Source organism: Sturnira hondurensis, unplaced genomic scaffold (genome assembly GCF_014824575.4).
Source record: "Sturnira hondurensis isolate 20B ecotype Veracruz unplaced genomic scaffold, ASM1482457v3 Scaffold0003681, whole genome shotgun sequence".
Lineage (NCBI taxonomy): Eukaryota > Metazoa > Chordata > Mammalia > Chiroptera > Phyllostomidae > Sturnira > Sturnira hondurensis.
The window spans coordinates 5369079-5390958 of record NW_028076312.1 but is presented as its reverse complement, the minus strand read 5'-3'; the positions used below and the strand labels follow the sequence as shown (position 1 = coordinate 5390958).

The 21880-nt window shown below is 41.3% G+C and overlaps 1 protein-coding gene across 3 annotated transcripts in view; it reads right to left on the bottom strand.

Moving 5' to 3' along the window:
- SLC9D1 (solute carrier family 9 member D1) overlaps window positions 1-21880 on the bottom strand; it is a 50057-nt gene that overhangs the window by 14068 nt on the left and 14109 nt on the right. The window contains exons 6-8 of one of the 3 annotated variants that reach the window (XM_037042086.1): window positions 19549-19641; window positions 14404-14590; window positions 5165-5303 (exon numbers count right to left, since the gene is read on the bottom strand). In XM_037042086.1, the coding sequence (XP_036897981.1) occupies window positions 5165-5303; window positions 14404-14590; window positions 19549-19641 (419 nt within the window). The remainder of the gene's footprint in view (window positions 1-5164; window positions 5304-14403; window positions 14591-19548; window positions 19642-21880) is intronic. The other 2 variants (XM_037042087.1, XM_037042088.1) reach the window with 2 other exon arrangements.

Here is a 21880-nt window from a genome sequence, read left to right as displayed (position 1 = left end):
GCATTTAAACATTCAAGGTATGAAACTTTAATGCAGTAATAATTATCACTTTTCTTTTCCTTTATGGCTTCCAGAATTTGTGTTCTGCTTGAAGCAGAAAGGTCCTCCCACCTTCAATATTATAAATTCATCCATGCTTTCTTCTAGAACTTTCATGGTTTTATGAGATTTTAATTCTAATCATTCAAATTACTTTATTTCTAAAAAAGCATTCTTTTTTTTTAAGATTTTATTTATTTATCTTAGAGGGGAAGGGAAGAAGAGAGAGAGGGGAGAGAGAGAGAGAGAGAGAGAGAGAGATATCAATGTACGGTTGCCTCTCATGCATCCCCTGCTGGGAACCAGGAACTGGCCTGCAACCCAGGCATGTGCCCTGACTGGGAATTGAACCGCGATTGTGTGGTTCGGTTCACAGGCCCGTGCTCAATCCACTGAGCTACACCAGCCAGGGCTAAAAAAGCATTCTTTATCATAGGCTCTGTGTTTTATTCATTACTTGTGAAATATTGTGGGGGGGGGAGAAATTAATTCTTTCCTTTAGGAAAGATCAAGTTTAAATCTAAATAAAGCTTACCAAAGAGACAAAGTTTATATTAACATTACAACTAATTTTATTTAATTTTTTTACTATACATTTCCTCTGGTTATCAAAACTGGAAAAGAGGCTTTCCCAAATCATACAAAATGTATATATAGTAGACAATTAAAGTACCATAATCTATTTCCCTAATCACAGAAAATCATTAAAACTTTGTAATACACTTGTTTTATATATATACACATATATACACACACACATATACACATACACACATATACACATACACACAGAAGTGGGCAAAAGTAGATTTACAGTTGTGAGTTTATTCTCAGATTATTATTTATTAGTAATAATCATAACATGCATGTCTTTTTCCATACGAACAAATGTTAACCTACTTTTTTCCACTCTTGTATACATATATTTCCTCTCTATTCCTTTTCTTTATGTAGTCAGAATAACACTGTATATGATTTTAATAGCTTTGAGATACAATTCCCATTCCATACAATTCTCCCACTTAAAGTATACAATTCAATGGTTTTCTATCATATTCACAAAGTTGTGCAAACACCCCCACACCCAGTTTTAGAACATACTCACCAGCTCAAAGAGAAACTGTATCCATCAGCACTCACTCCCCGTCCCCCTCTCTCCCAGCACTGGGCAAACACTAATGTCCTTTCTGTCCCCACGGATTTGCCTCGTCTGGGTGTTTCATACAAATGGAATCACACGGTATGTGGCCTTTTGTGACAGGCTGCTTTCACTCAGCATAATGTCTTCAAGGTTTGCCCATGCTGACCCACATGTCAGCACCTCATCTTTTTTTAGGACTGAACCGTACGCAATTGTATGGTTGTAGCACATTTTGTTTGTCCATTCATTTAGCTAATGGACATCTGAGTTGTTTCCACTTTTTAGCCATTATGACTAATGGCGCCAGAACAGTTATCCACCAGTGCTTACTGCAATAAAATATTCAGAACATAAAATCTACCATGTGTAAAGTGTGTGATTCATGGCACCAAGGACATGCACACTGTTGTGCATGGGTTTTTATGTTGAATAGCTGAGTCATATGGTAATTCTATTTAACTTTTCAGAAATACTGTATATGATTTTGACTCTTTTTTACAACTTAACAAAATATAGTGCATCCTTCCATGCCATTAAAACTGTTGGTAAACAGGACATTTCATGAGTAAATTGGAACAATATCAATGGGACTAACAGCTATACTGAACAAATGCTTTTAACAGGGAAATTTTTTATAAGCTTTTAAAGTTCTGTGATGGTCATACATCAATAGTTTTATCTGTCTGTAACTGACAGGAAGTTTGGTAATATGAATGTCACGTTTGTGCTTTGTAAATGCTCAGAGACTCCTTGCTGAGGTTCTACTTCCTGTTTGGTATGAAGATCCTGAACTTTACAGGTAATAATTTATTGTACACTTCTTGAATAGAACTTAAATTGTTTTCAGCTAAAGTTACAAATCTTCCTTTTGCTGTCTGAATTTTTGTTCAGTTACTTATCTTGAAAATCTGTAGCTCCTTGTATGGTGTGGCTCAAGGAGCCACACCGTGGGTGGGGCAACATCCCGAAAACCAAAAGGTCACTGGTTCTCTTACTAGTCAGGGCACACACCTGGGTTGTGGGCCAGGTCCCTGGTTGGTGGCTTGCAAGAGGCAGCTGATTGATGTTTCTCTCCCACATTGATGTTTCTCTCCCTTTTTCTCCCTCTCATCCCCTCTCTCTAAAAAGAAATAAGTACAATATTTTTTTAAAAAAGAAAATCTGTAGCCAGATGAATAAGAACTGACTCTGATTAAGGTTATGACTGAAAGTTTTGCTGTTCTGATTGTTAAAAAAATGTGGATCAATGAGTGGATCAAAAAACTATGGTACATTTATACAATAGAATTCTATGCAGTAGAAAGAAAGAAGGAGCTCCTACCCTCTGGGACAGCATGGATGGGACTGAAGAGCATTATGCTAAGTGAAATAAGCCAGGCAGTGAAAGACAAATACCATACACTCTCACCTTTAACAGGAACCTAATCAACAAAACAAACAAACAAGCAAAATATAACCAAAGACACTGAAATTGAGAACAGGCTGACAGTGACCAGAGGGGAGTGGGGAGGGAATTTCAGGGAAAAAGGGGAAGGGTTTGCAGGAACAAGTATAAAGTACACATGGACAATAACAAGGGCGTGGGTGGAAATGGGAGGGAGATGGGGAGGACTAAGGGGGTGGGCTGGGATGGGGGTAAAAGGCAGAAAACTGTACTTGAACAACAATTAGAATAAAAAAATTTTCCAATAAAAAAATAATAAAACCCCATTGTTGATATAAAACAAATTGGATCAAGGGAAAATCACCATAAATTACCTTTAACGGTTATACATAACAGGGACTAGCCCAACTGCTCTATGTGACCCTCTCTGCAAGCCTCATGCAGTGCATGCGGTAGGTCCTATTTCCATATTGTCCCCATTTTACAGGTGAGAAAACTGATGCCCAGAGAGGTTCAGTAAGCTGCCAGAGCTGGCGAAGGGCCAAGCCAGAGCTCCAGGACCTGAGCCTTAACCTCTGAAAACCTCGGCTAAGAAGGCACTCATTTTAACACAGCCAAGTTACCTGTGAGCAGAGCACAGATTTTAATCACCCCGGGTCTGCTGGAACCTAATATAACATCTGGCAAAGGTAAATACTAAAAAGCACAAAATACTTCCAGCCCACCAGTCCTCAAGGAGGTAAGTCTGTCCATGCTCCCCTCGGGGCGGGGCAGGGGCAGCAGGTTGGTGAACATACACATGCACACACAGTCACACGCATTTTAACCAGGACTCGTTTTAAAAAAAATATGGTTAATAGAATACAGACACTCATAATACATAAAATGTCCATGATACAACTGAAAATCACTTATCATACCAACGGTCAAGGAAAAACCACAACTTGAATGAGAAAAGACAATACACAGACTCCAACATCAAGACAAATCACTGTTAGAATTATCTTCCAGTGTAAAGTAGCCATCATAAAGTTGATTCATAGTACTAAAAATTCTCTTGAAATAAATGAACAAACAGAAAATCTCAGAAAAGAAATAGAAGTTATGAGAAGAGCCAAATAGAAATTATACAACTAAACAATATAATAACCCAAATAAAAATCTTGCTGGTTAAGCTAAATAGTAGAGTGAGGATGGCAGAGGACAGAATCAGTGAACTTGAGGACAGATCAAAAAAATGTATGCCCAGACCAGTATGGCTCAGTTGGTTGGGCATCATCCCACAAAACCAAAGGGTGCTGGTTGGATTCCTGGTCAGGGCATGTGCCTGAGATGTGGGTTCGGTCCCCGGCTGGGGAGTGTACAAGAGGCACTGCTTGATTGATGTTTCTGTCTCACATCAATGTTTCTCTTCCTCTCTTTCTCCCTCCCCTCCATTCTCTCTTAAAATAAATAAAAATTGTTTTAAAAATGTACTCAGTCTGTATAGAGAAAAAATAGACTGAAAAAAAAAAGTCTCAGAGACCTGAGGGACAACAAGAAAAAACATTTGTATCACTGGAGTCCTAGAAAGAGAGCAAATGGAACTGGAAAATTATGCGGAATAATGACTGGAATTCCTACATTAAGCGAGAGACATAAATGTACAGATTCAAGCAGCCCAGCGAACACCAAATATGATTAACCCAAAGAGTGCTGTGGACTGAATGTTGGTGTCCCCCCAAATTCATACATTGACCCCAATTTGACAGTGTTTGGAGCTGGGCCTTTGGGAGGTGGTACAGATTAGAACAGAAGAAAAAGTAAATGGGACAGATCTTAGCATTTCAAAGTGGTTCCAAAAGAAATTTCAGAGTCTGCTCAATTTTGACCAACAGTATCATTGCTATAAGAGAGAGGAGAAATATACATTCTGGAAACATTTAAAACACATTATTTATATGTACACAGTATATTTGCTTAAAACAAATTCAAGCTTATAATCTCTACCCACGTGCAATGTACCTTTAAATTTTATAGGACACCCTATACTTTGGAAAGTATACTTATTTTCTGGTGGGTATTCTTATAATACAATGCATATGCAACCCAACCTATAGCTTTCTGGGTAAATTTATTTTACCCACTTGGCTTTTCTCACCATATGAACCTCAGCGAGTGCACTTTAAGTTCTGGTATTATTTTGTTAGGAGGATGGAAAGAAGAATCAGGGAAGATGGTGACATTTACCATGAGAATCACCAATAACAGTGTACGTGCGTGCACACACACACACATCCACTGTTACAGGCATTCCATCTGAGCTCACTTAATCCTAACTACTCTACTCTAGTAGGTCCTATCCACTCTAGTAGATAACGGCTGATACTGCCCCACTTTACAGAGGACAAAGCTGAGGAAGAGTGAAGCTCAGTGACTGGCCCAGCCACGACCCGCAGAGGCGGAGTGTGAGCCTGGGTGGTGTCACTCCAGAGCCTGGCACTGAGGCCCGTGCTACATGAGTTCTGAACGTGTCTTTGGAAAAGGCATCAAATAGGACCTCTATAAACAAATAATTTGAAACTAGAAAAACTGTGACATAAAGTAAAATGAAATTCCACCTGGCGTAGGAACTGGCTCCTGCTTGGATGAGGCTCGGCATGACAGCCATGAACAGGCCCAGCTGCACGTCCTGCACCACCAGCATCCCGAGCAGCACGGCGCTGTAGTCAAGGTCGCCTGCTCGAGGAGACAACGTTACTGAAAACGAATGTTTACGCTGTTTTGAAGTGTCCAAGTCAAAATAAAGTCACCACGTGTACTTCTAAAATAATTGTAAAAAATGTGATAAATGAGAATACAGACTTTAAATTTTCTTTGAGAGCAAGCACTGTAACATTTTAAAGGCTGAAAAACTTTTGTAAAGAAAATCTCCCTAATATTCCCACTAGTTAGTTGTTACTTACATATTTACGGAAAAGCGACATTACGACAAGATGGCATGACAAAGGGTGTTATATATGCCTGAATAATCATACCCATTTCACTGCGTCCTGAAGACAGGGGATACAGCAACCTCCGTCATCAACCTCTATCTCTTCCCTAACCTATTCAAGAGACCTGGCCGAATCCCTTTCTAGTGACATCTGCCCAGCAGAGCCTGGCTGCACCAGCAACTTTTCCCCCAAACCCGCCACCACCACCACTGAAGATCCCTTCCCTTTGAGACAAATGCAGATTTGACACAGAGACACGACTCATGGACAGAGCAGAAAAGCAGTAACCAGCACTGGCTGAGGGCACTACACAACTTCTCTGGAAAGAAGAACATGAGACATTTTTGTGAACACAATACTTCACGAAGTAGACCTCCAAATGTCTCCAATTTCAACCAACAGTACTTGACTTTGGTCCTTTTAAATGTGCTTCTAAACATTAAATTGTCATGTCCTCCCTCTGCCCTCTGCATCCCTAAATAATCTTTTCTTTTTTGAAAAAAAGCTACCATTGCCCTGGTTGGTGTGGCTCAGTGGATTGAGCTCCGGACTGTAAAGCAACTCCAATTCCCAGTCAGGGCACACGCCTGGGTTGTGGGCCAGGTCCCCAGTAGGAGATGTGTGAGAGGCAACCACACATTGATGTTTTTCTCTCTCTTTCTCTCTCCCTTCCCCTCTCTCAAAAAATAAAATCTTTAAAAAAAATTTAAAAAGCTATTACTGACAGCGGCATATATTTGAAAACCACCTGATAATCTTATTTATATAAAAGCAGAAAAACAAAACAAATCAAAATCCTTCATCACAAGCAAAAAAAAATACATTTTATTTAGATGTTCAGGTAATCCTTTTAGAAGTTTCATTTTACTGTATAGCGTTACATTTTTGGTGAATGAAATATCTAGACTTAGAATTTTAAAACATTCTAAATGGATAATCACATTAGGTTGTTGTTAAAGCTTTGTATCTTGAAGGTTATACAATTTAATAGAGAGTAAATAATAACTGCCTCACAAGAAATACTGAGTATTTTGGAAACTACAAAAACCTACTATCTTCAACATACACCTTGACAGGCTCATGACAACTGTGACTCTTCTGACCTTGGGAAACTGGCTAGGCAGTAGGCTCTCCGTTACACCATGGCCATTCTCCCCCACTGCGTACACCAGATTAGTGTGTTCAGACTGTGCTGTTACTGTGCCTCTTCTTGATTTAGAGAAAATACAAAATCTCTAATTAGATCTCACTTTTTATTTTTTTTATTTTATTATTTTTTTCCCAATTTTTTTATTTAATTATTTTTCAAGTACAGTTTTCTGTCTATTACTCCCATCCCATCCCACCCCCCATCCTCCCCCCTCCCTCCCATTTCCACCCTTCTCAGTTGTTGTCCATGTATCCTTTATATAGGTTCCTCTAAATCCCTCCCTTATATCTCACTTTTTAGAAATAGCATTTGATATACTGCCAGCATTTTATAAATGCTTTAAAATTTTTGTTCTAGCCCTGACTGGTGTGGCTCAGTGAGTTGAATGCCGGCCTGTGAACTGAAAGGTCGCAGGTCAATTTCCAGTCAGGGCACATGCCTGGGTTGCAGGCCAGGTCCTTAGTTGGGGGCGTGTGAGAGGCAACCTATTGGTGTATTTCTTGCATATGGTTGTTTCTCTCCCTCTCTTTCTCCCTTGCTTCCCTTCTCTAAAAATAAATAAAATTTTTAAAAAATAATAAAATTTTTGTTCTATTCTTTTGCACAGTGCAAAAGAATAGAACAAAATACCTACTGAACTCAATTATCCACCACCAGACCACAGGCACCGCAGAGCAGAGCCAAGGAATCCTCGCTGCAGGTCCTGGGGCAGGACCCGGACAGCTCTCAGAAAGCGTCTGCTCATGAGCAAGGCCCTGCCACTGGAGGAGACAGACAAATGCTCATAGTTGTGATAAGCATAAAACGTAAACAGTGCAGTCGAGACAAAGGTGAAATTAATGATTTATACAGAACTATGAAAATTAGAGATACTACTTTTAATATTTCTCACCTGTGTGCATTTTGTACTGTTTAATTTTTATGCTTATTACTACTATAAGAATTTTATTTTTCCTGTTTTCCATTTCCTTTATTAAGTACTTTACATGTATAGAGACCAAAGAATATAACAAGTAACCTCATGTGCACTACTAAATTTTGCTAAATCTTTAACTTTTGACACGTTGGCTTCAGAGTTTTGCAAAGAAGACCCTGCAGGTCTACAGCTGAGCCCCCACCACCTGCGCTGCACCCTCTCCCTCCAGCCACACTCCCGACACCGCCCTGTTTTTAGCCTTGATTATCCCCTGAATGTTCTTCTGCTCTGACATAACAACAGCTCTGTGTTTGGGAGCAATATTGAGCTTATTATTTTGTCATTTTAAACATTATATAACCCATCTTTCTGCAACTTGCTTTTTCTGCTCACTATTACATCTGAATTATCCACACAAACCTATGATTCATTTTTTTAAGTGCTGTAGAATACAACGCAATTTACCACTCCCCTGTGGATGGGTGCCTGGGCCTTCAAATTTTCCACTATCACAAACATGCTGTAACGAACATTCCAGTACATTTACTTGGAACGACCCCCTCCCTTGCTTGTGTTTTCATAAAATGTCCCCAATACTCCTGGCCTATGCCCTGCCTGCACAGCAAGCCCAGAGGTTGGGTGCTCCGCCTGGGCTTGGAGAGCAGCCCCCTCCACTGTAAGCAGTGGCTCATTTCAGACCGTTACAGGGTGAGGTCTCTGGCGTGCCTGGGTTTCCCATGGCAAGCCCCCGGGGGCGGCCTCTGGGGGGCCATGCTGCATGGAGCTGCCAGCAAGTCTCATTCCGGCTTCAGCATCAGAAGCTCATGGTTGCCACACCTTCACCACTTTTTATCACAATCCAGCCGCCACTGTGACCTCCGGCTGCTTGACCCCTGGGTTCTGAGCACAGGCATTGAAGAGTAAGTTATTTTTTGGCCGCTTTTGTGGGTTGGGACACCCAATATCTGAAATATGGGCTGGGAATCTTGAAAAATAGAAAAGGAACGGATTTGGGCAGCAACAATAACAAATAGGAACCCAAACATGAAGAGTTATAAAGGAATTATTCTCTGGCATCTCCTCATGCCTTAGTGGACAAGTTTGTGGGTATGTAGCTTTGCATGATTTCAAACTTTATGTAAATATATCAAGTCAGACATCTTCCATATATTATATTTTGCCCCTCAATCCTGCAGATTAATCCATTTTACTTCTGTAGTATTTCAGTATGTGAATACACTATAATTTCATCATTAGCTGTATTACTGAATACTGAGATTACTTATAATTTTTGCTATTAAAATTGTTTTGAATATTCTTTCACATTTGTAAGTTTTCTAGGATATGGCTCTAGAAATGGAAATTTCCGTTTGAGAGAGTGTTCTCCAATGCAGCTAATCCGATTCACAGTCCCACTGACAGTATTTAAGTTTGGGGACTCCACATACGGCATCAGCCTAAAACTTTCCGCCAGCTCAAAAGTGAAATGACAGCTTAGTGGTCTTCGCCCGTACTTCCCTAATTACAAGTGAGGTTCAGCATCTTTTCACACTTACTGGTCATTCGGGTTTCCTCCTCTGTTGAGTTTTCATTTGGATGTTTTGCCTATTTTCCAATTCAGTTTCCTTGTTTTGATTTATTGAAGTTCTTGATGTGTTCTAAATATTACTCCTGCACATATTTTATTCATATATATTTGAACGTATATAAATGTATATGGCAAATGTGTCTCCCAGTCTGTGACCTATGAAAATAACTTTTTAATAAAAGTTACAAAGTTTGTGTTCAAACGTATCAACATTTTTCTTTTGGATTCTGTGTTTTACATCTTAAGAAGTTCTCTTTACCATAAGAGAATTTTCCCATATTTTCCTCTAACAGCTCTAAAATTTTGCTCTTCACATTTAGGTATTTAATCCATGTAGAATTTATTTTTGTGTATAGTTCAAGGTAGGGCTCTACGTTTTTTTCCATATGGGTAACCAGTTCTCATTCACTGATCAGCCCACCTTCTCCCACTCCTTTGCAGTGTCTGGGCTGCCCAGTCTCCAGAGAGGGTGCCTCTCCTGGGCAATGCCATGCCGCCTCGAGTATGGTAACTCTGCAGTATGTTTTACTATCTTACCTCAGATTAATGTGGACTACTCTGGGCCTTTGTTCTTAAATAAAGTTTGGGATTAGTTTGCAAGTTTCATGAAAAAATCTTGCCAGACTTGTTATTGGGATAGCTGCAAGTTTATAATTTTAGGGAGAAACATCATCTTTATGTATTGAGTCTTTTCAACCCTGGGCTCTCTCTTCAATAACATTTCGTAATTTATCCTTAAAGATCATACATATCTTCTCAGAGATATACTCCTTAGTACCTTGTACTTCTTGTGGCTATTATAAATTGAAGGTTTTAAAAAAAACACATTTTCTAACTGTACTGCAGGTACATTACATTTTAATGTTTATTTAATTATACATTTTCTTACTGAAGTGTAAGTCTTTCAGTGTGTCTACTGACCTCCCAAACATGCAATCCATTCAATAATTCCTCCGCTCTCCTTTTCTAACAGTACATAGTTAATGAAATCTAGCAACTTAAAAAAAATCTCACTCCATGTACCTGTTTCACATGCCATGTCCTCCTTTTGCTTCCATTTCCTCCTGCTTAGCCCATCCTCTTCCGGGGCTCTGGTGTGGGACTGGACAGGCAATCATTGCTGTGAGGCCTGTGTGTGTCTGAAAATGCCTTTATTTCATCCACACTCTTCAATAACAGCTTTGCTGGGCTTGGATGCCTTATCTGGCCCAGCACGTAGACGGTAGGACTCCACTGTCAGGTACCACTTAGCGCTGCTGTGAAGATGCGCACTGCTCCCTCTGGGACCACCTGTCTTCTCTCGGTGTCTAGATCTCCACTTTGCCCTTGAAGTGCTGCTGCCCTACTAGGACACATCGGGGGTGAGCTCATTTTCCCTTTCCCTGCTCAGTTATGGGGATGTACATTCAATCTAAGGGCTCACATCTTTCTCTAATTCTGAAAAATTACCAGTGTTCTCCTCCCTCCTCCCAGGACATCTGAGATACGTACACTGAGCCTCTCATCTCTTCTCCTTGTTTCTCTGAGTTCTTCCCCATCTCTTCTGTCTATGCTGTGTTCTCAGTGTCTAATATAATTAGACACAATACCTTCATTTATGTCTGAGTGTTTCAAACATAATTATTTTTAAGTCTTTTTTTCATTACTTTGCTTTTCTTTTTTGAAATATATTTTATTATGTTATTACACTTGTCCTGTTTCCCCCCTTCATTCCCCTCCACCCTGCACACCCTCTCCCTACTACATTCCCCCTCTTTAGTTCATGTCCATGTGTCTTAAGTTCTTTAGCTTTTACATTTTCTATACTATTCTTGCCCTCCCCCTATTTTCTGCTTGCCATCTATGCTACTTATTCTCTGTACCTCCCCCCCAACACACACACACTCCCCTGTTGCTAACTCTGCATGTGAACTCCATTTCTGTGGTTCTGTTCCTCTTCTAGTTGTTTTCTTAGTTTGTTTTTGTTTTAGGTATGGTTGTTAATAACTGTGAGTTTGCTGTCATTTTAGCATACATGTTTTTATCTTCTTTTTCTTAGATAAATCCCTTTAACATTTCATATAATAAGGGCTTGGTGATGATGAACTCCTTGAATTTGATCTTATCTGAGAAGCACTTTATCTGCCCTTCCATTCTAAATGAGAGCTTCGCTGGATAGAGCAATCTTGGATGTAGGTCCTTGTCTTTCATGACTTGGAATAATTCTTTCCAGCCCCTTCTTGCCTGTAAGTTCTCTTTTGAGAAATCAGCTGACAGTCTGATGGGAACTCCTTTGTAGATTACTGTCTCCTATCTCTTGCTGCTTCTAGGATTCTCTCCTTCATTTTAATCTTGGCTAACGTAATTATGATGTGCCTTGGTGTGCTCCTCCTTGGGTCCACCTTCTTTGGGACTCTCTGAGCTTCCTGGATTTCCTGGAAGTCTATTTCCTTTGCCAGACTGGGGAAGTTCTCCTTTATTCTTTGTTCAAGTAACTTTTCCACTTGTTACTCTTCCTCTTCCCCTTCTGATACCCCTATAACTCACATGTTGGAATGTTTAAAGATGTCCTGGAGGTTCCTAAGCCTCTCCTCATTTTTTTGAATTCTTGTTTCTTCATTTTGTTCTGGTTGAATGTTTCTTTCTTCCTTCTGATTCACTCCATTGATTTGAGTCCCAGTTTCCTTCCCATCACTATTGGTTCCCTGTGCATTTCCCTTCATTTCACTTAGTTTAGCCTTCATTTGTTTATCTAACTTGTGACTAAAATCAACCAGTTCTGTGGGCATCCTGATCACCAGTATTTTGAACTGTGCATCTGATAGGTTGGCTATCTCTTGGTCACTTAGAAATATTGGCTCTGGGGCTTTGAGCTGTTTTTCTGCTTGAGCCATAATGTTTTGGTCTGTTTGCACCTATTATGTATGAAGGGCAGAGCCTTAGGTGTTCACCAGGGTGGGGCAACCCAAGTTGCTGGGTTGTGACGCTGTATATGGGGGCGGGGTCCAAGAGGGAAAAAAATGGTGTTTTGCTCCTCTGTCAGTTGCACCTCCATCTCTTCCACTGCTTCCCCCAAGTGAACTGGGCCTTTCTGGTGCTGATTCCCGTGTGGGTGGGCTTGTGTGCATTCTAGGACCCTGTGGGTCTCTCCAGCGAACTTTCCTGCGAGGGTTGGAGTCTCTCCCTGCTCCTCAACCCCCGCAAGTGTTTTCAATCAGTGTTTTGAGGTTTTGTTTCCCAGCACTAGGACCCTGGGTCGCACGATCTGTTTCACTCCCCAGTTATCTGTGTGCAAATGTGGGACCGCTGCCTGGTCAGCCAGCCACTTTGTGCATGGTGCCCGGCTTCTCAATCACCACCTTGCTGGGTCTGCCCGTTGCCGCTTTGCATTCCAGGGGTGCCTTGTGCACCTGGTGTCACCGCTTTCTGTGCCACAACCCCTCTTCGATTAGCCACCCAGCTTCACCCCACTTACTGGTCTGGATGAATGTGTCTATTTTAACTCCTTGGTTGTTGGACTCCCATATAGTTCAATTTTCTTTCAGTTTTAATTGTTACTTTGTTTCTGAATTGTCGTTGTCCTTATTTTGGTTGTTTGAGGAGGTACAGTGTGTCTACCTACGCCTCCATCTTGGCCAGAAGGTATTTTTAAGTCTTTATTAGACTTTTCCACGAATAAGGAGAGTTCACATTCTGACAACTGAGTTTGTTAGCTATCCTTTCTAGCTGCCGATTTTGTCACAGGTACTGGTATTACAGTGTATGGGTTATGTTAGGAGTTGTCCTTACTTTCCTACATCATTCCTGGTGCCCTCCTTCATCTCCCTCTGTCACTTGGTCTTGTTAAGGAAGGTGCCCTCCAGGCCACAGAGACAATGGGAAAGAACAAGACCACCAGGGTGGGGGCAGCTGGTGCAGTTGCCAGCAGGAAGGCTGCACCCACGGCCCACAGATCAGCAGAAGGAACTGAATGTTTTCGTTTTTCCAGCCTCCCCTCAACAGTGGGAAGCACCTGATGTCAAGCAGTGAGTGTGGTCCTTGTGGCCTCCTATGACTCGAGAAGCCCACAGGCCATCAAACAGTCCTGCTCATCTCAAGGTCAGTGTTACTGGAGAGGGTGGCCACAACACTGGGGTGTTCTCTCCATGCTCCCCTCTTATTACTGTGTGGGTGCAGGGCGAAAATCAGCATTAAGGTACTGTGACATTTCAACCCTGTTTTTTACTGACTTTTACAAAATAAGAACAAAACAGTGAAAATTACCATAACGAATAAACATGGTGTAACAAATGGCAATGCTATCAAAGCTTAACTGTGTATGAAAGACAGCAACATCTAAGCACATTCATTCCTAAGCTTCAGATGAAATCTAATCTCACTACACACAGCAATGATTTAAAGATGCCAGTGTTTTACATACATACATGAAACGAACATCAAAGCTTAAGAGGTGAAAATACCTTTCATTACCAAAGTACCTCACATATTTTACAGAAGAAGGTATCAAAAGCATGTCAACTCCCAGTACTTGCCAGAATCTAAGCAGTGTACATTAAGCTCTTCCTTTTTTTTTGAGGCTGCATATAACAATGCCAGTTGACAGCAGCATAGGCAGTAAATCTTCCTGAAGAATTAAATAATTCTGTTTAAGCAGAATTCTGGAACTGGGAAGTTTAAGGTTTGGTGCAGCACATTAATCTCTTAAACCCACCAATTCTATAGCACATTTTTCTTTTCTTTTTTTATCCTCACCCGAGGACAGTTTTTTTTTCATTTCTTCTAGAGAGACAGGAAGGGAGAGAGAGAAACATCGATGCAAGAGAGAAGCATCGACTGGTTGCGTCTTGTACACGCCCAGACTATAGAGATCACAAACGTCCGGATCAGGGATCGAACCTGCAACCTAGGTACATGCTCTGACCAGGAATCAAACACACAACCTTTCAGTTATGGGACAACGCTCCAACCAACTGAGCCACACTGGCCAGGGTTCCATAGTACATTTATCAATGTAGGTTTATTTCTTTTAAACATGATCCTCAAACTGTTTTAAATTTATAAGCATTTAAAAGGTATTTTTCTTAATCAGTGGAGGTTGAGAGAAGCTGAACTTACAGAGACATCAGTTCTAAGGAAAAACCCACAATTAAGAAGGAAGCAGAGTTGCCATATTTTCTAGCCGGTTAAATATGTAATGCTTCGACACGTATTTAGGAGACATCATCACCTACCTTCCTTTTCACCCCGGGCACTGCCCACGAGGAATCTGGACACCAAGGGTGTGCTCGATAAGGACAAGCAAGTGGAAATGAAAACGCTCTGAGTGGCTCTGATCTGTAAAAGGTGTCCCCATAACAAGCCGAATGCAATCATTAGAAGTGTCATGTAACACGGTCCTTGCAGGGATATCTTCCACACCTTAAAGAGAACACAGTCATTGACACATGTCTCAGTGACAACAGACCACCTCCTGACGGGCGTTACACAGAGCACACACAGACTTGCTGTCCGGTAAGGGGGCGGGCCTGGATCTTTTAGGCACACACACAACGCACCGTGTGTATTCAGGAAGAAATTGGGCAGTGGGCACAGCAGCACAACATCCAAAGTTGTAATCTTAACACAACAGTAAACACTAACGTAAGCCTACCGAGTTCTAGGTGCCGCTATAGGGACTAAGCACACATCTCTCTCTATATATATCTGTGTGCTTATAACTCAGTCCTCAGAACACACCTTGGAGGTGGCTATCACTGCCCCCCGCCCTCCATTTCTAGATGAAAACATTGAAGACCAGTCGGAGGCTGGGTGACTTGACTGGGGTCCCACGGAAGTCAACATCAGGACATAAACCCAGGCAGCTTCAGTTGGTAATCAAACAAATATTGATTAGACACCTTGGTATGCACTTAGCACAGCACTAAATATGATGGAAATGTGAAAGAAATCAGGTTTCATCCTAAGCTTCCACAGTTTTCAATCTAGTTGAACAGATAACATAATGAAAACTACTGGTACTAGTACAAATGTGAGTATTACATATGAAGAAAAGAAATTAACCTCAAACTCACCCTAGTCTATGTTAAAGCACTCGTTCCTTTTCTCCTCACTGCACCTTCCCAATCAAAACTGATCCCTCACCCAGGCCCTCGACGAAAAGAGCTCGTGGGGGCCCGGCGAAGGGGGCAGGGGAAGCAGAACTCAGCGCGGCTCGGGGGCAGTGAAGTCAAAGGCAAGCGTTCAGAGGCCCCACCAGTGGGCCGGCCTCACCCGAGGACACCGGTGAGGTGCCTCAACACACCTGCTCACCTTCAGGTGCTCTAGACGGTGTGAGCTTTCGCCTCCCCTGGTCTGGTTCTGGGTGAAAAGCAACACTTCTTGCAAAACCAATGACATTATCTCCAGGAATCAGGACAGCTGGGAGGTTCTTCCTAAGACTAGTCTCCATCTCCTACTGTGGCAACCAAGCAGAGGCACACCCTGGGCTTCCCTAGAACCATGACCGGCTGCCCAGCCAGTCACCAGCCAGTCACCTAGCTCCCAGTGGCTGCTCCTCAGGAGCTCAAATTTCATGTCTCAACTTTGTCTATTTGGCAGTGATGTTATCATACAGTGTATCTCTTCCTAACCATTCTTCCTCTTCCTGTACAGATGAGCTAAGGAGTGATGAAGGACCAAAGAAGACCCACAGAGCCAGCTACAACTAAGGAGGCCGGGCATGTCGGATTTTAGGGTTCACAGATATTAGGTAGTCCCTTCTGTCGGTAGTGCTAGCTCTCAAAGAGCACATTCCTGCCTACAAGGGACATCTGGAGTTCAGGCTTGAACCTGTTACTAGCTGGCTGTGCACCCTGGGTAGGTAACAATCTCTTCTTTAGTTTCCATGCCCATAAAGGTGAGACTAAAATGATTTTTGAGGTCATTACCAGATGAGCCTTTGACTTTATTATCTGGTGTCCTGCTATACTTTGGCCTGAAGGACTAGAATCCTTCGACCCCCAGGAGCAAGGTGTGGAGGGAATGACAGAAGAGATCCCGGGAAGTGTCCTTTAGAAACGCCCTGTTCAATGTGGGGCCCTGGACCAGAGCTTCTCACCCTCAGATGCAGGCCCTCAGGCTTCCCACGGCAGTAGCTCCAGCTCGGCAGGAGCCCCTGACCCTTCTTCACACATCAGAGTCTGGGAAGCACGGACCAGAGAATCGCCTCCGCCAAGGCCCTGCCGCCTGTACATCTGGACCGCATGCTCAGATGCACACACAAGCACTTGCACACCATCTTCAGTTCTATTTTCCTTTCTTTTCCTAGGATTTCTGTCCACAACTCCCACACTTCCTTTGAAAGCCCCAGTTTTAAGCCCAAAAGGGCAGAGACCAAGTTGACTGTATACACTGCCTTCCACTGAGAAGCTACCAGAGTGTCTGGATCACATACTCAGCAAATGTTTGTTGAGAGAACAAATGAGGAATAAAAGAGAAGGAAGTACAACTTTTGCCTCCAATTATTTTACAGTCTATTCAGAGAGACCAAAACGGATGACCTGTTGTGGCATGAAACTAAGAGAACAGTTCAGGTGAAGCCAGACGGGAAGCTGGAAGTAGGGCAGTGCGTGGTGACTCCCAAAGAAATGACTTGGACAGTAGATGGTGCTGTGGGCAGAACAGAGACCACCTTCCTCCGCGTCAAAGAAGAAGTAGTTTGTAGACTTTGGTGTTTTTCATCGTTTCTAGTCAGACCCTTAGAATATTTCAGAGAAGAGCTAAGCAGGGCCTTCCAGCAATTACTAACACTTCAAAAACCCTATTCAATAATTTTCTGCCGTGACAGGAACACATGGAGCCAACCCAGAGAGCAGGAGAATGATTACACTCGTAACTCCAGGGGCTCCGTAGTTTTGCCAGTTACTTATGTCTGATAAATTTTTGTAAATGTGTTAGTTAGTAATGCAGTTGATTAGGAAGGTCCAACTCTTCTGCAATCGGAGCCCATGGGCCTAGAAAGGGACAGGATGCATTCCCGGTGCACAGCACTTCGGCAAGTGTCAAGGGCTGCCACGTGGGGGCAGCAGCGCCCCTGGGCTTGGTCTGTGAGGATCCTGGTCAGAGCTGAACAGACATTACAGACTGCAGCTTACCCCACACGAGACATAAGGAACATGTCCAAAGTCACTGAGCGTGTGCCCTTCCCACTTATCAGACAGTGCGACTTCCCAGGCTTACACAATGCAAACATTCCTTCCTGAACCCTCCCGAAGGCTGCCTCACCAAGTGCAAACTGATAAAGGTACACAGCTTTTATACTGAAAATTATGTTGACGTTATGTTGTATAGCATTATTTTCCTGTTTAACACTGAATACTCTAGTGCAGAAAATATAAATTATAAAAAATTAAAGCTGGAAGAAACTAATTTTCTAAATCTATCACCAATGTCCAAGACGTGAGGCACCTGGCTGAGCCAGTGATACTGGTCGATGGAGAACCAGGACTCTGCCCGCCTTTGCTCCGACCACAAGGGAGCCGCTGCCGTTTGCTGTGAACTGCTCTACACTAAACACACGTGAGAACCCAGATGAGCCTGTGCTGCGCTACGAAACAGAGGCCCTGCACGTTCCCGGAGCCGCACCAACACGGCTGCCCTACTCGGGCTCCCAGCTCCTTCGGACGGCCTGGAGGTCCTCATCGCCCAGGCTGGTTTCCTTCTGTCCACCCTCCACACACCTCAGTAGAATCAACAGGAAGGATGGGGTCACTTTTCTTCCGGACCCAGGAAAGTGGCCGATTCTCTTTACACTTTGGATTCAGATATTAATGTATGGAGGTTATCATGCCAGAACCATGTAAAAAAGATCATAAAGTACCCAGAGAAAATGCTGAAGTAATTCAGAATGCTTTACAAAAAGGCATACCTTGAGAAGTATTTAAAGGAAGTGAGAGTAATCAGTAGATGGACAAATGGAGCAAATGGACAGATGGACATTCTTTCAACAGAAAAAAATGAGGCCAAAGAGAATAAGGTAAAAGAACAACAGGATGAACTAAGGAGACAAACTGGGAAAAAAGGTAGGCAAAGTTATGTTAGTTACTCCTTGAGAGCAAACACAAGACTTTAAATGAAAAGCTTATTTTTCCTTATTATAAAAAGTACATACAGGTGGTTACAGAAAATTCGCTAACTACGGAGAAGGGAAAAGGAAGCCGTCACGGTTACTTGGTACACAATTTCCTGCTGCTTTTTCCTGTGCGCTGGGCTTCTTTGCGATTGCCGTGGTCATGCTACATGCTCATTTTTTGCTTTTTTAAGTTTAGCTTTTTAACATGTTATTCTTTGTTACTACGTTCTTATACTTTTAATGGCTGCATAATATTCCATCAAGTAGTTATATCGTAGTTTAATCATTAGATACTCAGATTGCTTCTAATCTTTTACAAAAATGCTGTTAACGAAGAGCTGAAAACCTTTTGTTGTTTAATTTTTTAAAAAAACTTATATTTGATTCTTTCCTTTGGACAGAAACCCAGGAGTAGAACTATTAGGTTAAAAGATATGAACAGATTAAGGCTCTTACATCAAACAGCTAGACTGCTCTCCAAAAAGGGAATTCCAGTTGTAACTGTCATTAACCTGGCACAAGAATGCGTATTTATTGCCCCTTAGAGTAATCTAAAACCTGTGCTCACGTGACTCTAGCATTCTAGCTAACACTGGTGGGCAAATGGTACCTGGTTTTAACTGATATTTTTTTTTGTCATCAGTAGCATTCTTTTTCTTTCCCTCTCCTCCCCACCAGCTTGTTAATCCGCTATTTTGCTCTTCTGTGATGTGTTTCTTCCAACTCAACTCCATTTCTATCCTGGGACACTTTAACATTCACAGTAATAATTCTAAAAGCAAACAAATTTATATAAGGCAACTATTGCTGCCCTTATTTTAATATGTATTCAAATACATGGTCCTGTTATTAATCTTTCAAGTATTTTCATTTAACAGTGACAGAACAATAAAACAAAAATTTGCCACTTATTTAGGATTAGTAAATTTTTTCTAGAGTAACACATTGAATATCCAATACCTATGATATTTCAGCCTCTAACAATTTTGGACCTTCTTGAAGGGACCCATACTTTAAAGTTCAAGCATATTGTTTCTCAGACCTTTCCTGGAATTAGCCATGTGAAAGCTAATTCCATTTATTTGCTGAATTTTCAAACATTTTTAATCTTTTAAAATTTATGTTCCAAAATTAGTATCAAACTAAAACATCATATTCTATTCTGAAAATATTTAATTTGATAGCCAAGTGTGAACAAGTGTTAAAAGTAAAGACATTAGCCATACTATGTTAACTTGGGGGCAATAACACAGACTGACGTCCTTACCTTTCTCAGCTTTTCTGGGGAAAACTCTAAGCCAACAAGAAAAAGAGTAAAGAAGACACCAAATTCTCCTAACGTCTCCACTTGTACAATAGACTGAAAAACAAGAAAATTTTAAAACCATATAAGTTCATATATTTGACATATTAAGTACATTTAACTGAACAATCTTGTACTAACATACTCAGTGGAACTATCCCCCAAAAAGCACAGTGTATTTTTCAAACAAGTAATTCTTTGAATTTCCTCTATATCTGAGATAATCTGGATTTCCTGATTATAGTTGGTTTTTTTCTTTTTTCTTAACTGGAGAAATAGCTGTTTTATTTTCTAAGAACTAGCTCATGAATTCACCTGTTTTCAAGGTCATTAATGCCACTCTGTTATCTTCATCAGTTCCTTTCTTTAGCTTTGTTTGGGGGGTACAGAGGCAGCAGACCTGAGTTTAATGAGGAATTAATTTAGAGTGGGTCACTCGCATCTGCGTTTCAGTACGACCAGCTGTGTAAACTTTTCCTGAGTACCACATTTGGTCACACTCCACAGGTATCGACATACAATGCTCTTGTGTTCTCTATTTCCTTTGGTCCTTCATTTGCTGTTTATTTCTTGTTTTGTAGTTTATTCTGTTCATCAGATTCTACATATCAGTGAAATCATACGGTACTTGCCTTTCTCTGACTGGCTCGTTTCACTTAGCTTACATGAGACCCCCTCCAGGTCCATCCATGCCTTCGCAGCTTTTTTACCCACTTATCTACTCAGAACTTGGGCTGCCTCCAACTCGGTTATTGTAAATAATGCTGCAGTGAATGTAGGGTGCATATATTCTTTTGAATTCGTTTTTGAGGTTTCTTCAGATATATTCCCAGAGGTGGAATCACTGGATCATAAGGCAGTTCCATTTTTAATTTTTTGAGGTAACTCCATACTGCTTTCCACAGTGCCTGCACCAGTCTGCATTCCCACCAGCAGTGCACTAGGGTCCCCTTTTCCCTACATCGTCACTAACACTTGTTATTTGTTGATTTATTGATGATAGCCATTCTGACAGGCGTGAGGTGATAACTCTCTGTGGCATTTGCTATTTATTTTTAATGTTATTACACTACAGTAGAGAATTTTTATACTACTATATTTGGTATTATTTATATTATTTACAGTTGAGGTTCCCATTGTGGCCACTAACCATTCAATTGTTTCAAATGTTCCCTGAACATATGAAAATAAAACGCAGGCTCTGGTGTATCTCGCTGTCCCGAGCCCAGCACACTAACTTGGTTTGTCAGCTATGAACATTACGAATCCTGGCCTCTGTTTACTGCATCTTTTCTCCCTTCACTCTCAACTTTTCTCAGTCACTTTATTTTTACTTAATCTTTATTGTACTCCTCCCATACCATCTGCAAACCTAGAAAGGTTTATTCTATTTACATTTATCATTATAAGAAATAATTGTTCTTCTTTTGTTTTATGTCTTCTGGTTTTTATGCTTCCCTACTGCTTTTATTTTTTTCTTTTACTTTTGTTCCATTTTAAAAAGCCAGGCTGTAACCTATGACTCCAAAGTAACATACTTAAATCTACACTTCTCAACTCAATAAATAGAAGCCTATCAACTTCCTCCTGGGAAAAGATAAACATTTTGGTACAATTACACTTCCTCCATTACCTCCCTCCCACTTTTGGCTAGTGTGTCCTTGCATTTTTATATTGATCAACTGTAATTACATTATTTTTCCATGGCATAGATGATTTATTATGAATTACAATCTTTAGCCCTGGCTGGTGTGGGTCGGTTGGTTGGAGCATTGCCCTGTGAACTGAAAGAGTACAAGTTCAATTCCCAGTCAGGACACGTGCCTGGACTGCAGGTTCAGTGCAGGCAAGAGGCAACTGATCAATGTTTCTCTCCTTCCTTCCCATGTCTAAAATCAACAGGCAAGTCCTTGGGTGAAGATAAAAAAAAGAACTGTAATATTTATAGTATCTAATTGTACCTATTACCTAGCCATTTAGCCTTAATTCTTTCCTTGTGAGCTACTTTTGTTGTTAAGAAAAAAAGAAAACTGAGAAAATACCTGTATTTGCTACTGCTTGCAAATATTCTAGACAGAGGGGGGAACAGACATGAACAGGAAGAGATTTTTCAGTTACAGTTTTTATTGTTTTCAATCATGTGAACATTACCTGTTCAAAAAGTAAATTAAAGCCATTCTTCCCACAGGCCACCCTGCCAAGGTGAGCCCAGCCCCCAGCCCCCAGGCACTCCCACATTGGTTAGCTATTCTACCACTCACGGAGGTTCCGGGCTTTCAGCCTAAAATGGCTGAGC